This window comes from Conger conger, chromosome 7 (assembly GCF_963514075.1).
Source record: "Conger conger chromosome 7, fConCon1.1, whole genome shotgun sequence".
Taxonomy (NCBI): domain Eukaryota; kingdom Metazoa; phylum Chordata; class Actinopteri; order Anguilliformes; family Congridae; genus Conger; species Conger conger.
The window spans coordinates 63444851-63470583 of NC_083766.1; the positions used below are offsets into that span (position 1 = coordinate 63444851).

General features: G+C 47.7%; 1 protein-coding gene across 3 annotated transcripts; it reads left to right on the top strand.

The window, feature by feature from the left end:
• The first annotated feature begins 7031 nt into the window (after positions 1-7031).
• LOC133132141 (uncharacterized) lies at positions 7032-19418 on the top strand. Of its 3 annotated transcripts, XM_061247344.1 has the most exons (8): positions 7032-7313; positions 10190-10399; positions 10560-10698; positions 11369-11505; positions 11831-11883; positions 16063-16187; positions 17367-17684; positions 18588-19418. In XM_061247344.1, exons 1-8 carry the CDS (start codon positions 7285-7287, stop codon positions 19014-19016), a joined length of 1440 nt encoding a protein of 479 aa, XP_061103328.1. In that variant the 5' UTR covers positions 7032-7284; the 3' UTR covers positions 19017-19418. The 3 variants fall into 3 exon arrangements, with proteins under 3 accessions (XP_061103328.1, XP_061103329.1, XP_061103330.1); XM_061247345.1 differs by lacking the exon at positions 7032-7313 and having other exon boundaries at positions 10225-10424; XM_061247346.1 differs by lacking the exon at positions 7032-7313 and having other exon boundaries at positions 10310-10448.
• Positions 19419-25733: the final 6315 nt, after the last annotated feature.

Genomic DNA, 25733 nt, shown 5'->3' on the forward strand with positions numbered 1-25733 from the left:
TCATCAGACCAGAGAATTTTGTTTCTCATGGTCTGAGAGTCCTTCAGGTGCCTTTTGGCAAACTCCAGGCGGGCTGCCATGTGCCTTTTACTAAGGAGTGGCTTCCGTCTGGCCACTCTACCATACAGGCCTGATTGGTGGATTGCTGCAGAGATGGTTGTCCTTCTGGAAGGTTCTCCTCTCTCCACAGAGGAACGCTGGAGCTCTGACAGAGTGACCATCGGGTTCTTGGTCACCTCCCTGACTAAGGCCCTTCTCCCCCAATTGCTGAGTTTAGATGGGCGGCCAGCTCTAGGAAGAGTCCTGGTGGTCCTGAACTTCTTCCATTTATGGATGATGGAGGCCACTGTGCTCATTGGGACCTTCAAAGCAGCAGAAAGTTTTCTGTACCCTTCCCCAGATTTGTGCCTCGAGACAATCCTGTCTCGGAGGTCTACAGACAATTCCTTTGACTTCATGCTTGGTTTGTGCTCCGACATGCACTGTCAACTGTGGGACCTTATATAGACAGGTGTGTGCCTTTCCAAATCATGTCCAATCAACTGAATTTACCACAGGTGGACTCCAATTAAGCTGTAGAAACATCTCAAGGTTGATCAGTGGAAACAGGATGCACCTGAGCTCAATTTTGAGCTTCATGGCAAAGGCTGTGAATACTTATGTAAATGTGATTTCTTAGTTTTTTATTTTTAATAAATTTGCAAAAATTTCAAAAAAACTTCTTCATGTTGTCATTATGAGGTGTTGTGTGTCGAATTTTGAGGAAAAAAATGAATTTATTCCATTTTGGAATAAGGCTGTAACATAAAAAAATGTTGGAAAAGTGAAGCGCTGTGAATACTTTCCGGATGCACTGTATATATATACAGTATTGTGCAGACGTCTAAGGCACCTATATAACATTCTGTACAGATAAGATTCTTTAAAAAATAATTCAATGAAAAGTCCTAAATAAACGTACTATACATTTGACATAACATTTTACTAATTTGGCAGAATAGTTAAAAACTGAATCAAATCAATATTTTTTGTGACCACGCTTTGGTGTTAAAACTGCATCACTTCTCTGGGATAACCAACGCTGTCCTGCAGTTCTATAAGACAATCAGCAGGGAGGTTGTTCCAAGCATGTTGGAGAACTTGCCACAGTTCTTCTGCAGACTTTGGTTGGCTCCTTGCTTCTGATCTCAGACAGCCTTGATCATGTTTTTATGTAAAAAGTAGTGAACTGCTTACAGTAATATGTTACTTTTTGAATTAAATCCAAAAATGTGTCCATAAAATTAAATCTTTTGGAAAATGAATATTTGGAAATCTCAAATGTGTTCTTTTATACTAACACACACAAACACATAAGCATATATATAATAAAGTCTAGGGTGCCTAAGATGTCTGCACAGTACTGCATATATATTTATCTAGAAATAAATAAATTGTCTTAACATTTGCAAATGTCCAAAATGAATGTTTGACAGCCATTCCAGAGAAAACATCAAGTCACAATGAAGGAGCTACATTGAAGGTCGGAGTTTGCAGCACAGTGATGATGCGTGCTGTTGGAGGTCAGAGGTCGCAGCACAGTGATGATGCGTATCACAGTTCGCAGCACAGTGATGATGCGTATCACAGTTCGCAGCACAGTGATGATGCGTGCTGTTAGAGGTCAGAGGTCGCAGCACCGTGATGATGCGTATCACAGTTCGCAGCACAGTGATGATGCGTGCTGTTAGAGGTCAGAGGTCGCAGCACAGTGATGATGCGTGCTGTTAGAGGTCAGAGGTCGCAGCACAGTGATGATGCGTATCACAGTTCGCAGGCCTGGATGTGGCGCAGAGGCACCAGAGCGAGACGCACATTAGCGTGCGGCGCAAGATGGCGGCTCAGTGAGGCGTGATGGGAACACCTGCTCCTCCCGTCGGCCTGGAAGGGCGTCTCCGCGGAAACGAGGGCCGAGCGCTGGCTGACTGTGCCGGTCGGGGAGTTCAGTCCTCTGACTGCACCGCAAGGGACCAGCAGCGCAAACGGGCTAATGATGCTAATGATGCTAATCACAGCCCCATCTCTCCTGCGCTACTCACACAAATACTCACCTGCTCCCTGAATACTCTGCACTGCGTGAGTGTATGTGTGTGTATGTATGTGTATGTATGTGTGTGTGTGTATGTGTATGTGTGTGTATGCATGTGTATGTGTGTATGTGTGTGTATGGGTGTGTGTGTATGTATGTGTATGTGTGTATGTGTGTGTGTGTGTATGTGTGTGTATGTATGTGTATGTGTGTGTATGTATGTGTATGTATGTGTATGTGTGTGTATGTGTGTGTGTGTATGTATGTGTATGTGTGTATGTGTGTGTGTGTGTATGTGTGTGTGTGTATGTGTGTGTGTGTATGTATGTGTATGTGTGTATGTGTGTGTGTGTGTATGTGTGTGTATGTATGTGTATGTGTGTGTATGTATGTGTGTGTGTGTGTATGTGTGTGTATGTATGTGTATGTGTGTATGTGTGTGTATGTGTGTGTGTGTATGTATGTGTATGTGTGTATGTGTGTGTGTGTGTATGTGTGTGTATGTATGTGTATGTGTGTGTATGTGTGTGTATGTATGTGTATGTATGTGTATGTGTGTGTGTGTATGTGTATGTGTGTGTATGCATGTGTATGTGTGTGTATGTATGTGTGTGCTTGTGTATGTGTGTGTATGTGTGTGTATGTGTATGTGTGTGTATGTATGTGTATGTGTGTGTATGTATGTGTGTGTATGTGTATGTGTGTATGCATGTGTATGTGTATGTGTGTGCTTGTGCGCATGTGTGTATGTATGCGTGTGTGTAGGTGCTTGTGTGTGCATGTGTGTATGTGTATGTGTGTGTGTGTGTGTGCATGCCAAGTCTAAACCCCCAAACCTCCCTGCGGGGCAGAAATCCTGGGGAAAACCCGGATATAGAGATATAGTGGTGTGTATGTGTCTATATAGAGATATAGGTAGATGTAGGTATGTAGGTAGATATAGGCTCTTTCTTACACTAGTACGCCACGTTTCATTCTTAGTTATTTTATTGCCTCTTTTATTGCACTTTGTAGTATTTATCTGAACACTTTAATGCCTCTATCTTTTCAGTTTATCAGTTCTTTTAATCCTTTGAGAGGCGCTTTGCGTTGTGCTCAGGTGTGAGAACCGTGCCACCAAAGAAAGCACGACTTTGACTGACTGGCTGTTTGACTGACTGGTTGTTTGATTGACTGGCTGTTTGACTGACAGGCTGTTTGATTGACTAACTGTTTGACTGACTGGCTGTTTGATTGACTGGCTGTTTGACTGACTGGCTGTTTGAGTGACAGGGTGTTTGATTGACAGGCTGTTTGATTGACTGGTTGTTTGATTGACTGGCTGATTGACTGGCTGTTTGATTGACAGGCTGTTTGATTGACTGGATGTTTGATTGACTGGCTGTTTGACTGACTGGCTGTTTGACTGACTGGCTGTTTGATTGACTGGCTGTTTGACTGACTGGCTGTTTGACTGACAGGCTGTTTGATTGACTGGCTGTTTGATTGACTGGCTGTTTGATTGACTGGCTGTTTGACTGACTGGCTGTTTGACTGACTGATTAAGTGGTGCATGAAATAGGCTGGGGGCTGGGGCTGGAAGTGGCCTGCGGACCAGGGGGGTGGGGGGTTGGGGGGGTGGGGGGGATAAGGGCCAGATGCCCCTGGGAGGAGAATAGAAATGCAAATGTCTGAGGCACAGGATAATTAGGATGTTAAGTGAGACATGTAGACTGAGGACAACCCCACTGGAGACACAGCGGCAGCGTACCATCCGAGACTTCCCTGAAGTGCTGACATCTGACATATTACCACAAAAAAGAATAACAGGAAATACATCCGAATTAATAGAAAATGTAAAAACATTAAAACATTAAAAATACAACAACAAAAAACATCTGAAGGGCCGGTAGACCCTGGGTGTACCCCAACAGAGTCCCAAACTGCCATCAGACTCACACACTCACACACTCTCTCTCACACACACACACACACACTCACACACTCTCTCTCACACACACACACACACTCTCTCTCACACACACACACACACTCACACACTCTCTCTCACACACACACACATATTCACTCACACTCTCTCTCACACACACTCTCTCACACACACACACACTCACACACTCTCTCACACACACACTCACTCACATACTCTTTCTCTCACACACACACTCACACACACACTCACACACATTCACTCACACACTCTCTCTCACACACACATTCATACTCACACTCTCTCTCTCACACACACACACATACACTCACACACATTCATTCACACTCTCTCTCTCACACACACACACGCTCACACACACACACACTTTGTCCCCATAGGTGTGCTGAAGGTGTGGAAGAGACAGGCAGCTTCTCCCATCATACAGGGACAATATCTTGTGCAATTCATGAATATTCCAAAGGTGAAAAAAGGCCACCTTTTTGGTCCTGAACAGAGAGATCTGAGTCAATAGTTAAGTCAAGGTTTTTAACAACTGCATTAGCTTTGGCAGTAAAGCCATCTCAACTAAAAAATATAAAAAATAACATTCTGGATCATCCAGGTCTTCTTGTCTATAAGACGTGACTCTAGTTTGGCAAGCTATTTATATACTGTATAGTTTAAGTGAAACATGCTGTACAGTGAAAGAGCATGGGGCCCAGGACAGACCCATAGCTACCCCTCAGTGCTCAGGCCACTCCTCATACCTGACCAACTGAACGATGGGAAAGATTTACATTCACCAAAGTGCTCGCCTCGTGAAACCTGCTGCTTTCTCTCGCCCCTTAAGGGGAATATGTGGTCGGTTGCATGAAAAGCAGCACTTAAGTTAAGTAGGGCCAGTATGGTAATAAGGCTGGGGAGTCATTCATTACTGAAGTGAGGGTCTGTCTTATAGTGTTTCCTAAAACCAGAGTGAGTGTGTGTGAGCATGTGTGTGTGAGTGTGGTGTGTGTGTGCGTGTGTGTGAGCGTATGTGTGAGTGTGTGTGTGTGAGAGCTTGTGTGTGTGTGTGTGAGCATGTGTGTGTGTGTGTGCATGTCTGTGTGTGTGCGTGTGTGTGAGTGTGTGTGTGAGTGTGGTGTGTGTGTGTGTGTGAGTGTGTGTGTGTGTGTGAGTGTGTGTGTGAGTGAGTGTGTGTGTGTGTGTGTGTATCCCCTCCCTGCTCGAAGCAGGTGCTGTTTTGTGTCCTTATCTGAATGCTGTTTGGGTGAGCTGTTTCTGACCCACGCACTGTGATGTATGAATAAATCACTCTGCTCTCTCCCTCTCTCTATCTCTCTCACTCTCCTCCCCCCTAACATGTAGGGAGGGCCTGTCTCCACCCACAGCCCTCTCTCTCTCTGTCTCTCCATAGACACGCCCTCTCTGTGGACACGCCCCTCTCCCTAGACACACCCCTCTCTGTGGACACGCCCTCTATGTGGACACGCCCCTCTATATCTCTGAATCACGCCCTCTCACTCAGTGCTCTGTCTGTTGCATTGTGGGAATATTTGGAAAAGAATACCGTATGAGTTTGTTTCTCTTTTTCTCCAAAGCTGAAGAGTTGCAGTTAATTAGCAAATCACAGAAAATCTATTTGCTCAGTTTAAATGTGAGTGAGATTGTGTGCACATAAAAGGGTGCGAGTGTGTGTGTGTGTGTGCATGTGTGTGTGTGTGTATGTGTGAGAGTGTGAGTGTGTGTGTGTGTGTGAGTGTGTGTGTGTGAGCCCTCTATTGGATAATCCCCACATTACAACATCTAGGAATTGCTGGGTTACAGTACATTTTTGTTGCACACGAGCACACACACACATACTCACACACACAAGGACACACACACTCTCTCACACACCCACACATACATACACACAAGCACACACACAGACTCACACAATCACACTCACACTCAGACACGTGCACACACTCACACACACACAAGCACACACACACTGCAGGCACACACATATTCCTACTTTAGCGCAGTCTAAGTTTTGAAAATTGTACCATCATCTCCTCCTGAAGGTGAAAGAGACATTCAGGTATCTCTTTTACAACAAAAAAAAAAGCTGAAAAGAAACAGGAAACAGGACCCAAGGACCAATGAGCAGCGGGATGGAGCAGCGGGGGGGGCGTGGCTCAGGCCTGGCCCCTCCCAGCACGAGGGCTGACATCTCCACGGGAACGCCTGGCCCCTCCCAGGGCTGATATCGCCACGGAAACGCACACGGATGAACGTGACATGGGAAGTCGGCCATTATCGTGATCATAATGACTGTCATTACCACCACCAGCGTGCCTTCATGGGGGGGGGGGGGGGGGGGGAGTGTCATTCCTCCTCAGGATGACGCTGTCAGCGCAGGGAAACGACCGACTCTGAATGTAAAATAAAAAAGGTTGAATCACCCTGGTACTCTTTCAATTTCTCTCTCGTTCACGGTTTCTCTCGCTCTCTGTCCCTCTCTTTCTGTCACTCTCTCTTCCGATAAGAAGCTATAACCCCCACACACAACATTACTGCCGCTTCTACAGAAAACCTTCATCGCCCTTATCTTCGCTGGCTGGGAACACTGTTCTTCTTACGTGTGATCCCCCCCCAATATGAAATTCCTCTGCTCTACCCCCAAACACACACGCCTATCAATAGCCATTATTACTATGACTCACCATGCTGCTGTACAATACTGTATTTCAGTAGTGACTCTGCTGCCCTCCAGTGGAGTTTTACAGAAATGCACGTCGGCGAAGAGAAGCACCCCCCCCTTTCCTTTTGACCAATAAAATAATTATTTACAGGCATTTTGTGCCTCGTGGTGCAAGACTACATGCCACTTCCTTTCAGGATGTGACTAAGATAAGCTGCGTTTGTGTTATTTTTTTGTGCTAAATACATTTAATGTTTAACTTTTTTTTTCTTGTTTTCTCAGTAAGCAATTCAGCACACGCAAAAAACACACATGTAGGCACACACAAGCACACACACACACAGACAGACACACGCAGGTGCGCACAAGCACACACACACACACACAAACACACACGGAGGTGCGCACAAGCACACAAACACATTCAGCCGCGCACACACGCATACACACATGTAGGCATATGGGACATTGTGAGGGAAGAACACGGGAAGTTGACGTAAATGTGTTTTTCTTATTGCACGCAGAAACAGGAAACACGGTGCAAGGCGGAAGTGAAGAGCGCAGAATACGAGATCAAAACAGAAGTTTGTGGAGATGACGGCTGCGGGTGTTATATTAACCCGGTAACCTCTCAATCCCGTAACAGTTAGCCAACATAAGACTTTTGTAAATGAGTGTCTTGGTTGTCATTGTCCGCCGTCTTCAATTATAACTTTGTCGACAAAACTTTTAAATTCCTGTTTACTGAACAATAAGACTGAGGAAGTTAGCAAGATATTTTTCCTCACACAATGTTTGGTATTTTTTCGTAGCATTTGTTGTCTCCGTCCTGTTCATTTATCCGTTAAAGGATTATCATGCCCCGGTTATTCTGAAAGTACAAACTAGCTGCGAAATCCTCTCAGTATAACTGTGCTCGGTAGCAAAATAAAGAATATATATTTTCACCCACACAGTAGTTTGTTCAAAAATATTTGTCTCTTTGCATGCAGGCAATATTAGTCAGTAGCTAAACACGAGACGGTCGCTATTGTGGTACAAAAAATGGCTCACGGTCGAGTGTGTCCGCGACGTATCCTATAGCAGTTAATAGCTAATTTATCCAATACAAAGTTCACTTTCCGAGTTGTATGTGTTGTGTCAAAGCGGTGTAAAACACGAGGCTTTTGAGGAAAGACGAAGCCCGTTGTGGAAGCGAGGTTTGGTTTTTCTTAAGATTGATCAGCTCTCTCTCTTCTCCCAAAACTGACAACCATCCATCATGTTCGTTGTTTTGTTTGTTTGTATATTTGTTTTTAGACTTCGATCTGTAGTGGAAACTGAATGAACGGTGTTACAAATGTTAATTTGAACAGACGTTGATCCAGGTCTTGCGATATTGACGTTTGTAAGGTATATATTTCCTGATTGTAACCGCATTTCGCTCGATCCCTGCTTCGCACTTCGTTTTGCGAGTCGTTTTATTTAATGACTCACTTCCAAGGTGTGCGCGTGTAGTCTACGCGATGATCTGCATCCGATTGTAATGCTTATAATACTTAAAAATAAGAGAACTTGGATGAAAACCTCCTGTGATAAAAAAAAATCCCTTTGATACATTTTTCGTGGAACTAAAACATGATTATTTCACCCTCTATAGGCCAAAACATGATTATTTCACCCTCTGGTCTGATGATTCATTTGTTGCTGAAATATGGGCTTTTTACATCCAAAAATGACACATATTTGTGCTTTTTTAGTGATATTTTTCTGAATTAAACCCAAAATGTAAAGCTTTTTTCTAACAAAAATTGAAATGGTGTTGAAATGGAAAAGTGATCATCGTTCAGCTCTAGTGGCTTATGTGGTAAATTGCTGGTATTTGGTGTTTGTAGGTTATTAACACATGCAGGGAGCTGGAATCCTGTGATGGTGAAGGGAAGTAGTGACCCTACAGAGAGGGGTCACCTATAGAGAGACCCTACAGAGAGGGGTCACCTATAGAGAGACCCTATAGAGAGGGGTCACATATAGAAAGCGGACATCTATATAGAGACCCTATAGAGAGGTCCAGCTTCACCTGTGCTCACAGGTACCCTCCTCACCTCCCCATAGGGAGAGGTCACCTATAGAGAGACCCTATAGAGAGGGGTAACCTACAGAGAGACCCTATAGAGAGGGGTCACCTACAGAGACCCTATAGAGAGGGGTCACCTACAGAGAGACCCTATAGATAGTGGTCACCTACAGAGAGACCCTATAGATAGGGGCCACCTACAGACAGACCCTATAGAGAGGAGTCACCTACAGAGAGACCCTATAGAGAGGGGTCACCTATAGAGAGGTGTCACCTATAGAGTGACCCTATAGAGAGGGGTCACCTATAGAGAGATCCTATAGATGGGGGTCACCTATAGAGCAACCCTATAGAGGTGGGTCACCTATAGAGTGGCCCTATAGAGAGACCCTACAGAGAGGGGTCACCTACAGAGTGACCCTATAGAGAGGGGCCACCTACAGACAGACCCTATAGAGAGGAGTCACCTACAGAGATACCCTATAGAGAGGGGCCACCTACAGAGACCGTGCAGAGAGGGGTCACCTATAAAGCGACCCTACAGAGAGGGGGAACCTATAGAGACCCTACAGAGAGGGGTCACATATAGAAAGCGGTCATCTATATAGAGACCCTATAGAGAGGTCCAGCCTCACCTGAGCTCACAGGTACCCTCCTCACCTCCCTATAGGGAGAGGTCACCTATAGAGAGACCCTATAGAGAGGGGTCACCTACAGAGAGACCCTATAGAGAGGGGTCACCTACAGAGAGACCCTATAGAGAGGAGTCACCTACAGAGACCCTATAGAGAGGGGTCACCTACAGAGAGACCCTATAGATAGGGGCCACCTACAGACAGACCCTATAGAGAGGAGTCACCTACAGAGACCCTATAGATAGGGGTCACCTACAGACGGACCCTATAGAGGAGTCACCTACAGAGACCCTATAGATAGGGGTCACCTACAGAGATAGCCTATAGAGAGGGGTCACCTACAGAGAGACCCTATAGATAGGGGCCAACTACAGACAGAACCTATTGAGAGGAGTCACCTACAGATACCCTATAGATAGGGGTCACCTATAGAGAGACCCTATAGAGGGGTCACCCACAGACAGACCCTATAGATAGGGGTCACCGACAGACAGACCCTATAGAGAGGGGTCACCTATAGAGAGACCCTATAGAGGGGTCACCTATAGAGACCCTCTAGAGAGGGGTCACCGACAGAGACCCATAGCATGGTGCTTTCTTTCCCTCAGTGATGCCTGGAAGAGCGTCAGATTAACTGACAGATTAGCAAACTAGCTGTTTTAGTAACATAGCTACAGACAGTTAGATTTCATGAAAATACATAAAATAAAGCTGGCTGTGAGTAATGATGCACAGATCCTGTGTGTTTGGCTGAGGGGAGGAGCGTACGCGGGCGCATGAGAACCCTCTGCTCTGGCGCCCCCTGCAGGATGTCTGGGCAGCTGCGCGTGGCCGTGGTGGGGGCTGGGGCGGCGGGGCTCTGCGCTGCGCGTCACATCCTGTCGCGCCAGAACAACTTCCTGCCCCCGGTGGTGTATGAGCTGAGCGGCGGCGTGGGCGGGACCTGGGTTTACGAAGAGCGCGTGGGCTGCCATGACAACGGCCTGCCCATCCACAGCAGCATGTACCGCAATCTCAGGTACCCACCTCACCTCAGCACACAGGTACAGCCTCACCTGAGCACACAGGTAAAGCCAACATGTGCATCAAACAAATGCTACTGTAAATAAACACTCATTTATAATCCCAGAAACACATATCAGTACAGCACATACTCAAATGCACCCCCCCTCTCACAGGACCAACCTGCCCAAGGAGGTGATGATGTTCCCGGATTTCCCCTTTGACCCCCAGCTGCCCTCCTTCCTGCCCCATCAGGAAGTGAAGCGATACCTGGAGAGATACAGTCAGCACTACCACATCACCCCTCACATCCGGGTACCATCACCATGACAACCACATCACCCCTCACACCCGGGTGCCATCACCATGACAACCACATCACCCCTCACATCCGGGTACCATCACCATGACAACCACATCACCCCTCACATCTGGATACCGTCACCATGACAACCACATCACCCCTCACATCCGGGTACCATCACCATGACAACCACATCACCCCTCACTCCCGGGTGCCATCACCATGACAACCACATCACCCCTCACATCCGGGTACCATCACCATGACAACCACATCACCCCTCACATCCGGGTACCGTCACCATGACAACCACATCACACGTCACATCCGTGTACTGTCAACATGACAACCCCTCTCACATCTAGATACTGTCACCATGACAACCACATCACCACTCACATCCGGGCACTGGCACCATGTCAACCCCTCTCACATCTGCATACCGTCACTATGACAACCCCTCTCGCATCAAGGTACTGTTGCCATGACAACCACTTCACCCCCTCACATCAGAGTACAGTCACTGTGGCAAGAACTAACACTCATATGTGACACACAAGCTTTTAATAACCCCAAGTAAAGCATGCGATCCAGCTAAAGCCAGAACCCCACTGGAGCACGGATGGTAACTGTTGCTGTTTTTGGGTATGAACACGGTGATGAAATACCCCATGTGCTCAGTTTCAAACTGTGGTGGAGGAAGTGAAGCCGGTCGCCATGGAGACGGGGGAGGGAAAGGTGACGTGGGAGGTGACATCATCAGGTGGGCAGGGTGGACCGAGGACTGAGACATTCGACGCCGTGTTCGTCTGCAACGGGTGAGAGGGCCGAAACCCCATCCTGCCCTGCTGCTCCAGGCCAATCAACCTACCAACCTTCCTCCTGCTGTCTGTTCCTCATTTAGTGTCAACCTTAAACCCAGAATATTCATAATATTATATATATATATTCATGAATATTCATAAGGATCCAGCTAATCAGAAATCAAAACACTGAGCCAGGTTCAACACTGACAGGAAATTCAGTTTTTGATGTTGGGAATATGCAACTGATTTATCTGGTTATTTCAGGCAATCTGTGGTATTATCCTTTTCTCAGAGGTGGTGATGACCTCTGACCTTTGACCTCTCTTTCTCCCAGCAGGCATTACTCTGTCCCCTACCTGCCCTCCATCCCAGGACTGGAACACTTTAAAGGTGCAACTGCACACCTGTCTGTTTTCCCTGCACACCTGTCTGTGTTTTCCCGGCACACCTGTCTGTGTTTTCCCAGCACACCTGTCTGTGTTTTACCAGCACACCTGTCTGTTTTCCCTGCACACCTGTTTGTTTTCCCTGCACACCTGTCTGTTTTCCCTGCACACCTGTCTCACCAGCAGCCACAAACTGCATCATCAGCTCTCGGATGCAGGCTGTAATCACACACCAGTGATTGTTTACTAAACTTGGTGGGTGTGTGACCCAGGCACAGTTCATTCCACAAAATCGATATTTAGTGGAGCATCGCACCCTGGGGCTGAATCATGTCTCTGTCAGCGGGGCTGAATCATGTCTCTGTCAGCGGGGCTGAATCATGTCTCTGTCAGCGGGGCTGAATCATGTCTCTGTCAGCGGGGCTGAATCATGTCTCTGTCAGCGGGGCTGAATCATGTCTCTGTAAGCGGGGCTGAATCATGTCTCTGTCAGCGGGGCTGAATCATGTCTCTGTCAGCGGGGCTGAATCATGTCTCTGTCAGCGGGGCTGAATCATGTCTCTGTAAGCGGGGCTGAATCATGTCTCTGTCAGCGGGGCTGAATCATGTCTCTGTCTCTGTCAGCGGGGCTGAATCATGTCTCTGTAAGCGGGGCTGAATCATGTCTCTGTCAGCGGGGCTGAATCATGTCTCTGTCTCTGTCAGCGGGGCTGAATCATGTCTCTGTCAGCGGGGCTGAATCATGTCTCTGTCAGCGGGGCTGAATCATGTCTCTGTAAGCGGGGCTGAATCATGTCTCTGTCAGCAGGGCTGAATCATGTCTCTGTCTCTGTCAGCGGGGCTGAATCATGTCTCTGTCTCTGTCAGCGGGGCTGAATCATGTCTCTGTCAGCGGGGCTGAATCATGTCTCTGTCTCTGTCAGCGGGGCTGAATCATGTCTCTGTCAGCGGAGCTGAATCATGTCTCTGTCTCTGTCAGCGGGGCTGAATCATGTCTCTGTCAGCGGGGCTGAATCATGTCTCTGTCAGCGGGGCTGAATCATGTCTCTGTCTCTGTCAGCAGGGCTGAATCATGTCTCTGTCTCTGTCAGCGGGGCTGAATCATGTCTCTGTCTCTGTCAGCGGGGCTGAATCATGTCTCTGTCTCTGTCAGCGGGGCTGAATCATGTCTCTGTAAGCGGGGCTGAATCATGTCTCTGTCAGCGGGGCTGAATCATGTCTCTGTCTCTGTCAGCGGGGCTGAATCATGTCTCTGTCAGTGGGGCTGAATCATGTCTCTGTCAGCGGGGCTGAATCATGTCTCTGTCTCTGTCAGCGGGGCTGAATCATGTCTCTGTCAGCGGGGCTGAATCATGTCTCTGTCAGCGGGGCTGAATCATGTCTCTGTAAGCGGGGCTGAATCATGTCTCTGTCAGCAGGGCTGAATCATGTCTCTGTCTCTGTCAGCGGGGCTGAATCGTGTCTCTGTCAGCGGGGCTGAATCATGTCTGTCAGCGGGGCTGAATCATGTCTCTGTCAGCGGGGCTGAATCATGTCTCTGTCAGCGGGGCTGAATCATGTCTCTGTCAGCGGGGCTGAATCATGTCTCTGTAAGCGGGGCTGAATCATGTCTCTGTCTCTGTCAGCGGGGCTGAATCATGTCTCTGTCTCTGTCAGCGGGGCTGAATCATGTCTGTCAGCGGGGCTGAATCATGTCTCTGTCTCTGTCAGCGGGGCTGAATCATGTCTCTGTCTCTTTCAGCGGGGCTGAATCATGTCTCTGTCTCTGTCAGCGGGGCTGAATCATGTCTCTGTCTCTGTCAGCGGGGCTGAATCATGTCTGTCAGCGGGGCTGAATCATGTCTCTGTCAGCGGGGCTGAATCATGTCTCTGTCAGCGGGGCTGAATCATGTCTCTGTCTCTGTCAGCGGGGCTGAATCATGTCTGTCAGCGGGGCTGAATCATGTCTCTGTCAGCGGGGCTGAATCATGTCTCTGTAAGCGGGGCTGAATCATGTCTCTGTAAGCGGGGCTGAATCATGTCTCTGTCAGCGGGGCTGAATCATGTCTCTGTCAGCGGGGCTGAATCATGTCTCTGTAAGCGGGGCTGAATCATGTCTCTGTCTCTGTCAGCGGGGCTGAATCATGTCTCTGTCTCTGTCAGCGGGGCTGAATCATGTCTCTGTCAGCGGGGCTGAATCATGTCTCTGTCAGCGGGGCTGAATCATGTCTCTGTCAGCGGGGCTGAATCATGTCTCTGTCTCTGTCAGCGGGGCTGAATCATGTCTCTGTCAGCGGGGCTGAATCATGTCTCTGTCTCTGTCAGCGGGGCTGAATCATGTCTCTGTCAGCGGGGCTGAATCATGTCTCTGTCAGCGGGGCTGAATCATGTCTCTGTCAGCGGGGCTGAATCATGTCTCTGTCTCTGTCAGCGGGGCTGAATCATGTCTCTGTAAGCGGGGCTGATTCTCATAGTTTGTCTGCGGGGTGTGAGCAGAATGCTCGAGTTCATGGGTGTAGCTGAAGTCCTCCTGGTGTAATGTTGCAGCGTTTGTTCTCTTTGGTAAGAAAGGACGACGTCGGTCAGTAGCAGGGTCAGCCGGGCCTTCGCTGTGCCCCTCTGAAGCCATTCCATTCTCCAATAGAGAACTGAAGGAAAGTTTCATTCTCATTCCATGCATACGTTACGGTTATTGTTTAGTGTTGTAGTAACATATGCCATAGACAGCTCGATTCATTCTCATAAGCTGTTACAAATCAATCTTCAGATTTGGCTGTACAATACAGTTCAGACTTTCAGGAGCACCATCGTATATCACAATGCAGGATCACTGAGCATGCAGAAAAAGTTCACAGAGTAAAATCCAGAACATCTATTTTGATTATTGTGATTGTTTTTGGCTGTGTGTGGGGATTGTGATTGTTTTGGCTGAGTGTGCTGATTGTGTTTGTTTTGGCTGAGTGTGTTTGTTGATTGTGATTGTTTTGGCTGAGTGTGCTGATTGTGACTGTTTTGGCTGAGTATTTGTTGATTGTGATTGTTTTGGCTGATTGTGCTGATTGTGACTGTTTTGGTTGACTGTGATTGTTCTTCGCTGAGTGTGCTGATTGTGATTGTTTTGGCTGACTGTGATTGTTCTTCGCTGAGTGTGCTGATTGTGACTGTTTTGGCTGACTGTGATTGTTCTTCGCTGAGTGTGCTGATTGTGATTGTTTTGGCTGACTGTGATTGTTCTTCGCTGAGTGTGCTGATTGTGATTATTTTGGCTGATTGTGATTGTTCTTCGCTGAGTGTGCTGATTGTGATTATTTTGACTGACTGTGATTGTTCTTCGCTGAGTGTGCTGATTGTGATTATTTTGACTGACTGTGATTGTTCTTCGCTGAGTGTGCTGATTGTGATTATTTTGACTGACTGTGATTGTTCTTCGCTGAGTGTGCTGATTGTGATTATTTTGACTGACTGTGATTGTTCTTCGCTGAGTGTGCTGATTGTGATTATTTTGACTGACTGTGATTGTTCTTCGCTGAGTGTGCTGATTGTGATTATTTTGGCTGACTGTGATTGTTCTTCGCTGAGTGTGCTGATTGTGATTGTTTTGACTGACTGTGATTGTTCTTCGCTGAGTGTGCTGATTGTGATTATTTTGGCTGATTGTGATTGTTCTTCGCTGAGTGTGCTGATTGTGATTATTTTGGCTGATTGTGATTGTTCTTCGCTGAGTGTGCTGATTGTGATTATTTTGGCTGATTGTGATTGTTCTTCGCTGAGTGTGCTGATTGTGATAGTTTTGACTGATTGTGATTGTTCTTCGCTGAGTGTGCTGATTGTGATTGTTTTGGCTGATTGTGATTGTTCTTCGCTGAGTGTGCTGATTGTGATTGTTTTGGCTGACTGTGATTGTTCTTCGCTGAGTGTGCTGATTGTGATTGTTTTGACTGATTGTGATTGTTCTTCGCTGAGTGTGCTGATTGTGATTGTTTTGACTGATTGTGATTGTTCTTCGCTGAGTGTGCTGATTGTGATTGTTTTGACTGACTGTGATTGTTCTTCGCTGAGTGTGCTGATTGTGATTGTTTTGACTGATTGTGATTGTTCTTCGCTGAGTGTGCTGATTGTGATTGTTTTGGCTGATTGTGATTGTTCTTCACTGAGTGTGTTATGATCAGGGCCTATGGCTGCTCCACTCTGCTGCCCCCTACAGGCACCCTGCTGCACAGCCACGCCTATCGAGTCCCAGAGCCTTTCGCCGGCCAATCAGTGGTGGTGCTAGGGGCAGGAGCGTCGGGATTGGACATCTCCATTGAACTGGCGGGTGTCAATGCCCAGGTGATCCCGCCTCCCACCTCCACATTCTGTCTGGACTGCAGCCCCTACACTGGCCTGAAATGCAGGTCACGTCTTTCCCAAAGCATTGTGTAGAAGCTCTAATGTGCATCGAATGAAGGATATGAATGAGTGAATATGAGAGAAAAACAGTGACATCATAATATCCACAGCCTCTGAAACACAGGACAGCTCACCTGTCTTTACAATTAAAATAAGTTTTTTCTTTTTGTGATTTTCTCCATATTTGGACTGGAGTTCCACAACCTGACACCCCCCTCCCATGTCTGTCAGGGCTCCCAAACTTACCTGCCGCCCAGGTAACTCATGTAGGAAGTCCTTTCTGGGTCCCGTTCACAGAAGACCTGTAAAAACCTTCTGTTAGTCCAGATCATAGACTGTTCCAGGCCTTCAGTGAAACGCTCCTCAATGTCTCTCACTGAAAGTGGGAATTCTGATCCTGGATCAGTTTCTCGGGGATTGGCACGGGCGACGGACGGGCTTTTCAGGATCGCTCTGAGAATGAAAATCTCTTTCACAAAAGAAATGTAAATTTAAGAGCTCTGGAGCTCTGGGGTAAAGAGGCTCTTTTTAAGGACGTTCAGCGTCTCTGAAAGGGGTTGTGAGGACATGAGGTCTCGATCTTAGAGCGATGAGTCACCGACACAACCCTGTCTGAAGCAGTTCTCTCTGCTCATCACCACATCTCACACACACTCTTGATATTTGTGTAGCGCTTTTCACAGCAGACTGTCCCAAAGACACTTTACACAGTCACAGAAAGCTAGAAACATGAATCAGCCAAATAATATAAGTCCCCAAATAATATAAGAGTCAAACAGTGGCGAGACGGGAAGAGATCTGGAGAGGAACCCGGCTATAGGGGGAGCCCAGGCTCTGCTGGCCTACAGGCTAAGATGGGAACAGTTCAGGTATTAAACCAGCAGGAAAACTAGAAAGTCCACATGGATGGATGCAGAGTATGCTGTACAGAGGGGAGGGGGTTGAATCTGATGGACCAGCTGGCACAAACCTGAATACATACATGCACCAAGGTTTGATGCACCAGATGTTACCCCGGAGACTGATTTTCTTACACTTGACACCACAATATCGATGAAGAGGACCCGGGGTCAGCTGAGACTGTGCAAACGAATAACCCCCCCCCCTCTTGTTTTCCAGGTGACTCTGAGCCACGGCAGACCCCCCCTGCAGGTCCCCCTGCCCCCCCAGGTGCGGCAGGCCCCCCCGCTGAGCCGGATTCTGGAGGACGGGGGGGTACAGTTTGGGGACGGGGGCGTGTCTCACCCCCAGGTGATGCTGCTCTGTACGGGGTACAGCTTCAATTACCCCTTCCTGCCCCGAGCTGCCCTGGGCCTGCAGGTGCAGCCCCACCTGGTCGCCCCGCTCTACCTGCACCTCGTGCCCCCTGCCTGGCCCTCCCTCTTCATCGTGGGTGTGTGCAAGACCATCTGCCCCTTCCCCCACTTCCACACGCAGGTCAGCCCCCCCCCCATCACAACGATAGCACAACGATAACACAACGATAACACGCCGATAACACGGCGACAACACGCCGATAACACTAAGATAACACGCTGATAACACTAAGATAACACGCTGATAACACGCTGATAACACGCTGATAACACTAAGATAACACGCCGATAACACTAAGATGACACGCCGACAACACTAAGATAACACTACGACAACACTAAGATAACACAACGTTAACACTAAGATAACACGCTGATAACACTAAGATAACATGACGATAACACGCCAATAACACTAAGATGACACTACGATAACACGCCGGTGACGAACGATATCGCTGGGGTCACTTTCAGAGCCATTTTCTCCAGCTGCTTTAACGATAGAAACACTGACAGCCAATCAAAATCCATCCACAGACGACATCTCTGAGAGGCTATTGGCAGAAACGCTGTTCATATCAGTCCGGATGCTCACATCGTTACTGTTTTAGTTATGGTTTATAGTTATCGTTATGGCTATTGTTATGGTTTATAGTTACGGTTATGGTTATGGATGTAGCTATGGTTATTGTTATAGTTACGGTTATTGTTACGGTCTATAGTTCTTGGTCCTTTACTCCCATTCTCCCATTATTCTCTCTCTTGCCCCTTCTCTCTCTCCTGGCCTCTCCCTCTCTTTCTCCCTTTCCCTCTCGCTCTCTCCCTCCCTCTCTCTTCCATGTGAGATAGATCTTATGTTGCCAAAGAACAGTACACAGGCCTACCCAAATATTCTCACTGGATGTCTCTCTGACTTCTCCCACCCTCTCCCCTCCTCCCTCCCTCCCTCCCTCCCACCCTCTCCCCTCCTCCCTCCCTCCCTCCCTCCCTCCCACCCTCTCCCCTCCTCCCTCCTCTCCTGCAGGTGCAGTTCGCGCTGGCGGTGCTAGAGGGCGCTGTGGCCCTGCCCTCCCGGGCGGACATGGAGGCGGAGATTCAGAGGGAGATGGACAGGAAGCTGTCAGAGGGGGTGGAGCTTAGGCACCTGCTGAAGATGGAGTGGGCTCAGTGGGAGTACTACCGCACTCTGTCCCGTCTGGGGGGGTTCCCCCCCCCTCCGCCCGTCACCCAGAGCCTGTACGAGGAGGTGTGGAGGCAGAGACAGAGACACCCACAGAACTACAGGCAGCTCAACTACCAGCTCATCAGCGACACCCAGTGGCAGGAGCTGGAACCGCAGCCGGACAGGACGGAGCCCTGGACCGGAGGGATGGAGAGAGAAGAAGAAAGGACGGAGAGAGAGAGGAAGAGAGAGGACAGAGAAAAGCAGGGATTTAAACCCTGGGACAGATGACAGGCTCTGAGACAGGGTTTCTCAGCTGCTTCCTCTCCACACTACTCAGCAGTTCTGCTGGGAAACATGGCGGCCATTTTGTTTCACAGCTTCTCACCACAGGTCAGTTACAGTGACAAGACTAATTTATCCATTTACGCACAGAAACTGATGAGGTGGCAGGACTGTGAGGTTGAGCCCCCCCCACTCACACTGGACATGCATTCCTCCCTCAGGACGCAGCTACGGCTGGTAATGATAACAGATTATCCAAAATACTTAAAGCTTTGAAAATCATAAGTGTTTTTCTGAATTACAATGCCAAATATAAATCGGAAGCAAATGGCGAGATGTTTAAAAAAAAAAAAAAACATTCAAATAGAGACATGGTCTGAACAATAATAAAATTGCATTCGAATGAAATGCCTTGTTTGATTCTTTGAATCTTATCCAGCACAGAAGCTCATGGATTTGAAAAGTAATGTCTTCTACACGATCTCCTTGTGCCATTCTGCATTTCTCTGTGTCAGACCGAGGTAGGAGACTGGACATTGGTAGAAGATTTAAAATTGCATTTAAGAGTTGCCTGGAAACTGCACTTTTAAGGATTTCTTCAACAGCTTAAAATAGACTTCCCCCCCCCCCCCCCCCCCCAAGGCGAACGGAGACATACACACTAACACAGTCAGGCTGCTGTGCTGCTGCAGGTTTAAACGGGAGGCTGAGTGTGAGAGGCGTCTTATGTCCCATGTAAAATGGCTGCTTCAGAAGTGTCCCCCCTTGGTGGTGTGTTGTCACGTGGTAACGTGCTTAAAGGAAACTGGGTCGGCTGGAACCACCAACCTCTCGGTTAACAGCCCAACGTGCTAACCCACTGTGCCACCACCGTGGCTGGGGGCTGGAGGGACCGGAAATTACCGGAATAACCCTCACCCCCCCTCACCTCCACCCTCACCCCCCCTCACCCTCATGCCCCCTCACCCTCACGCCCCCCTCACGCACACACAAGCTCACACGCTCACACACATACACTCACACACACTCACACATATGCTCACACACACGCACACACACACAAGCTCTCACACACACACACACACATGCTCACACACACACACACACATGCTCACACACTCACACATACGCTCACACACACTAACATGTGCACACACACACACACTCACACACACACAGACGCACTCACACTCACACACACACACACACACTCACACACACGCACACACACACCACACTCACACACACATGCTCACACACACTCACTCTGGTTTTAGGAAACACTATAAGACAGACCCTCACTTCAGTAATGAATGACTCCCCAGCCTTTTTACCATACTGGCCCTACTTAACTTAAGTGCTGCTTTTCATGCAACCGACCACATATTCCCCTTAAGGGGCGAGAGAAAGCAGCAGGTTTCACGAGGCGAGCACTTTGGTGAATGTAAATCTTTCCCATCGTTCAGTTGGTCAGGTATGAGGAGTGGCCTGAGCACTGAGGGGTAGCTATGGGTCTGTCCTGGGCCCCATGCTCTTTCACTGTACAGCATGTTTCACTTAAACTATACAGTATATAAATAGCTTGCCAAACTAGAGTCACGTCTTATTGACAAGAAGACCTGGATGATCCAGAAGGTTATTTTTTATATTTTTTAGTTGAGATGGCTTTACTGCCAAAGCTAATGCAGTTGTTAAAAACCTTGACTTAACTATTGACTCAGATCTCTCTGTTCAGGACCAAAAAGGTGGCCTTTTTTCACCTTAAGAATATTCATGAATTGTGCAAGATATTGTCCCTGTATGATGGAAGAAGCTGCCTGTCTCTTCCACACCTTCAGCACACCTACGGGGACAAAGTGTGTGTGTGTGTGTGTGAGCGTGTGTGTGTGTGTGTGAGCATGTGTGTGTGTGTATGTGTGTGTGTGTGTGTGAGCATGTGTGTGTGAGAGCTTGTGTGTGTATGTGTGTGTGTGTGTGTGTGCGCGTGTGTGTGTGTGTGAGCATGTGTGTGTGTGAGCATGTGTGTGTGAGAGCTTGTGTGTGTGTGTGCAAGTGTGTGTGTGAGTGTGTGTGAGTGTATGTCTGTGTGTGTGAGTGTGGTGTGTGTGTGTGTGTGCGTGTGTGTGTGTGTGCGTGTCTGTGTGTGTGTGAGCGTGTGTGTGTGTGAGCATGTGTGTGTGAGTGTGTGTGAGTGTATGTGTGTGTGTGTGTGTGTGTGTGTCTGTATGTGTGTGAGTGTGGTGTGTGTGTGCGTGTGTGTGAGTGTGTGTGTGAGTGTGTGTGAGTGTATGTGTGTGTGTGTGTGTCTGTGTGTGTGAGTGAATGAGTGTGTGTGTGTGCACATGTGAGCGTGTGTGAGCGTGTGTGTCTGTGTGTGTGTGAGTGTGGTGTGTGTGTGTGTGTGTGTGTGTGTGTGTGTGAGTGTATGTGTGTGAGTGTGTCTGTGTGTGTGTGAGAGTGTGTGTGAGTGTGTGAGCGTGTGTGTGTGTGTGTGTGTGTGTGTGAGTGAGTGTGTGTGTGTGGGTGTATCCCCTCCCTGCTCGAAGCAGGTGCTGTTTTGTGTCCTTATCTGAATGCTGTTTGGGTGAGCTGTTTCTGACCCACGCACTGTGATGTATGAATAAATCACTCTGCTCTCTCCCTCTCTCTATCTCTCTCACTCTCCTCCCCCCTAACATGTAGGGAGGGCCTGTCTCCACCCACACCCCTCTCTCTCTCTGTCTCCCCTCCTCTCCCCCCCTCATCCCCTCTCTCTGTCTCCCCCCTCATCCCTCTCTCTGTCTCCCCCCTCATCCCTCTCTCTGTCTCCCCCCCTCATCCCTCTCTCTGTCTCCCCCCCTCATCCCTCTCTCTGTCTCCCCCCCTCATCCCCTCTCTCTGTCTCCCCTCCTCATCCCCTCATGCCCTCTCTCTGTCTCCCCCCCTCATCCCCTCTCTCTGTCTCCCCCCCTCATCACCTTTACTGGAGACATCATCATCTCACAAATAAGCAGAGTGCTTCAGTACAGAGAGAGGGAGAGTGAGGGAGAGAGAGAATGAGAGAGAGGGAGTGAGCGAGAGGGAGTGAGAGAGGGAGAGAGAAAGAGAGGGAGTGAGAGACAAGGAGAGATAGAAAGAGATAGAGGGAGTGAGAGAGACAAGGAGAGATAGAGAGAGGGAGAGGGAGTGAGGGAGAAAGAGAGACAGAGACATAGAAAGGCAAGAGAAAAAGAGGGACAGAGAGAAAGTGTATTAAATATAAGAGTCAGAGTCAGTTCATTTGAGCATGTGGACACGCCCCTCTCCATAGACACACCCCTCTCTGTGGACACGCCCCTCTCCATAGACACACCCCTCTCTGTGGACACGCCCTCTCCATAGACACGCCCCTCTATATGGACACGCCCTCTCCATAGACACGCCCCTCTCTGTGGACACGCCCCTCTCTGTGGACACGCCCTCTCCATAGACACGCCCCTCTCTATGAACACGCCCTCTCCATAGACACGCCCCTCTCTATGGACACGCCCTCTCCATAAACACGCCCCTCTATAGACACGCCCCTCTCTGTGGACACGCCCTCTCTATATCTCTGAAACACACCCTCTCACTCAGTGCTCTGTGTGTTGCATTGTGGGAATATTTGGAAAAGAATACCGTATGAGTTTGTTTCTCTTTTTCTCCAAAGCTGAAGAGATGCAGTTAATTAGCAAATCACAGAAAATCTATTTGCTCAGTTTAAATGTGAGCGTGTGCGTGTGCACATAAAAGGGTGCGAGTGTGTGTTTGTGTGTGTGTGTGTGTGAGTGTGTAAGTGAGTGTGTGAGTGTGTGTTTGTGTGTGAGTGTGTAAGTGAGTGTGTGAGTGTGAGAGTGAGTGTGTGTGTATATGTGTGTGTGTGCGTGTATGTGTGAGAGTGTGAGTGTGTGTGTGTGTGAGAGTGAGTGTGTGTGTATATGTGTTTGTGTGTGTGTGTGTGTGTGAGTGTGTAAGTGAGTGTGTGAGTGTGAGAGTGAGTGTGTGTGTATATGTGTGTGTGTGTGTGTATGTGTGAGAGTGTGAGTGTGTGTGTGAGTGTGAGAGTGAGTGTGTGTGTATATGTGTTTGTGTGTGTGTGTGTGTGAGTGTGTAAGTGAGTGTGTGAGTGTGAGAGTGAGTGTGTGTGTATATGTGTGTGTGTGTGTGTGTGCATGTGCGCGTGTGTGTGCGAGTGTGTGTGAGCACACACACACTGCAGACACACACATATTCCTACTTTAGCACAGTCTAAGTTTTGAAAATTGTACCATCATCTCCTCCTGAAGGTGAAAGAGACATTCAGGTATCTCTTTTACAAAAAAAAAAAGCTGAAAAGAAACAGGAAACAGGACCCAAGGACCAATGAGCAGCGGGACGGAGCACCGGGGGGGCGTGGCTAAGGCCTGGCCCCTCCCAGCACGAGGGCTGACATCTCCACGGGAACGCCTGGCCCCTCCCAGGGCTGATATCGCCACGGGAACGCCTGGCCCCTCCCAGGGCTGATATCGCCACGGGAACGCACACGGATGAACGTGACATGGGAAGTCGGCCATTATCGTGATCATAATGACTGTCATTACCACCACCAGCGTGCCTTCATGGGGGGGGGGGGGGAGTGTCATTCCTCCTCAGGATGACGCTGTCAGCGCAGGGAAACGACCGACTCTGAATGTAAAATAAAAAAGGTTGAATCACCCTGGTACTCTTTCAATTTCTCTCTCGTTCACGGTTTCTCTCGCTCTCTGTCCCTCTCTTTCGATCACTCTCTCTTCCTATCAGAAGCTATAACCCCCACACACAACATTACTGCCGCTTCTACAGAAAACCTTCATCGCCCTTATCTTCGCTGGCTGGGAAGACTTTTCTTCTTACGTGTGATCCCCCCCCCCAATATGAAATTCCTCTGCTCTACCCCCAAACACACACGCCTATCAATAGCCATTATTACTATGACTCACCATGCTGCTGTACAATACTGTATTTCAGTAGTGACTCTGCTGCCCTCCAGTGGAGTTTTACAGAAATGCATGTCGGCGAAGAGAAGCACCCCCCCCCCTTTCCTTTTGACCAATATAATAATTATTTACAGGCATTTTGTGCCTCGTGGTGCAAGACTACATGCCACTTCCTTTCAGGATGTGACTAAGATAAGCTGCGTTTGTGTTATTTCTTTTTTTTTTGTGCTAAATACATTTAATGTTTACATTTTTTTTTTTTTTTTTTTGTTCGTAGTTGGCAGAAAGCCCTGAACTTTGTACAGAGTAGGCAGAGCATAAGGACCGTTGGAAATTTGCCACAATGACATTGTAGGAGGAGCGTTGGGAGGAGTTATGATAAGAACAGTGTGGGTGATTTGCCAGAATGAAGTTTGAGGAGGAGTTGTAGGTGGAGTGTGTAAAATGGGTGTAAAAATGACAGCCGGGGTTCAATTCTGGAGAACTGATCCAGCTTTATGCACGTGTGCTAATAAAGTCTGATTTTCCTGAAGAACTTGCTGCTGTGGTGTCGTCTTTTCCCTCGTGAAGATGTTTTTCGACAAATTGAAGAATTGGACTCTGTCGTTTCCTAGACACGACATTTGGGGGCTCGTCCGGGATACGAAAGAGAAAGAGAAGCTCCCGGCGACTGGAGACCAGGGCGGAGAGTACTTTTTGATAAGCTGCTGAAAAGTGTTATGTGATGAGGGGCCAGAGACTTGGAAGGAAAGAAACCCAAAGAAGGGGCTCCTGCAAGATAGATCTCTGATAAAAGTGTGTTCTAAATTGTGTTGAAAAGTGTTTGGATATAACGTTGTATTGAGGCAACGCAGGTAAAAATCGTTATTTATGTATGTGTAAGATAAGAAACGCAAAGGGTGAATAAAGAGATTAACGGGAGAAAATACAGGCTCTGGCGGAAAAATAAAGATAAAATATAAAATAATATAGATAATAAAAGGCGAAAAAAAAAAAATAGATAATAATATAAAAGTATTACGGGCAGTATATGAAAATGAAAAAACGGAAAGAAAACGGCGGTTGAGATAATAGCGGGGGTGTGGTGCAGGCGTGAGGGGTGCCTCAATGTCAAAGAAACCATTGTCCATGTTCTGTATTTTAATGTCGTGTCTAGGAAACAACAGAGTCCAAATCTTCAATTTGTCGAAAAACATCTTCAGAAGGGAAAAGACGACACCACGGCAGCAAGTTCTTCAGGAAAGCCGGATCAGTTCTCCAGAATTGAACCCCGGCTGTCATTTTTACACCTATTTTATACACAGTTACTCCACCTACAACTCCTCCTCAAACCTCATTCTGGCAAATCACCCACACTTTACTTATCATACTCCTCCCAACACTCCTCCTACAACGTCATTGTGGCAAATTGCCAACGGTCCTTATGCTCTGCTAACTCTGTACAAAGTTCAGGGTGTTCTGCCGACTACGAACAAAGTTCAGGACTCCCCCTGTCCTCACTTCACCCCGCACCTGCTCTTGGCAAACTACCAGACCTCATAAAGTTCTGGGCACACGTCATCCATACACGTCACTCTGTATCTTTCGCTTTTACAAGACGAACTAAGCAGCAGTAATCATTGAAAATATACAGACAAACTAAACATTTCATTAATATTCACTTCTGATATACTTTTCTAATATACAGCCAAACTAAACATTTGATTAATTATTCTCTTCTAAGGGACTAAATATACGTTGCATTCTTTGCTCTCATTTCAACAGTTTTCAC

What these genes read in the sequence shown, in the direction of transcription:
- LOC133132141 (XM_061247344.1), top strand. Translation starts at nt 7,285, where the DNA reads ATGACGGCTGCGGGTGTTATATTAACCCG. An exon ending in GCGGGTGTTATATTAACCCG is followed by an intron (nt 7,314 to 10,189) that starts GTAACCTCTCAA and finishes CGCCCCCTGCAG; the next exon opens with GATGTCTGGGCAGCTGCGCG. An exon ending in GCCGTGTTCGTCTGCAACGG is followed by an intron (nt 11,506 to 11,830) that starts GTGAGAGGGCCG and finishes TTCTCCCAGCAG; the next exon opens with GCATTACTCTGTCCCCTACC.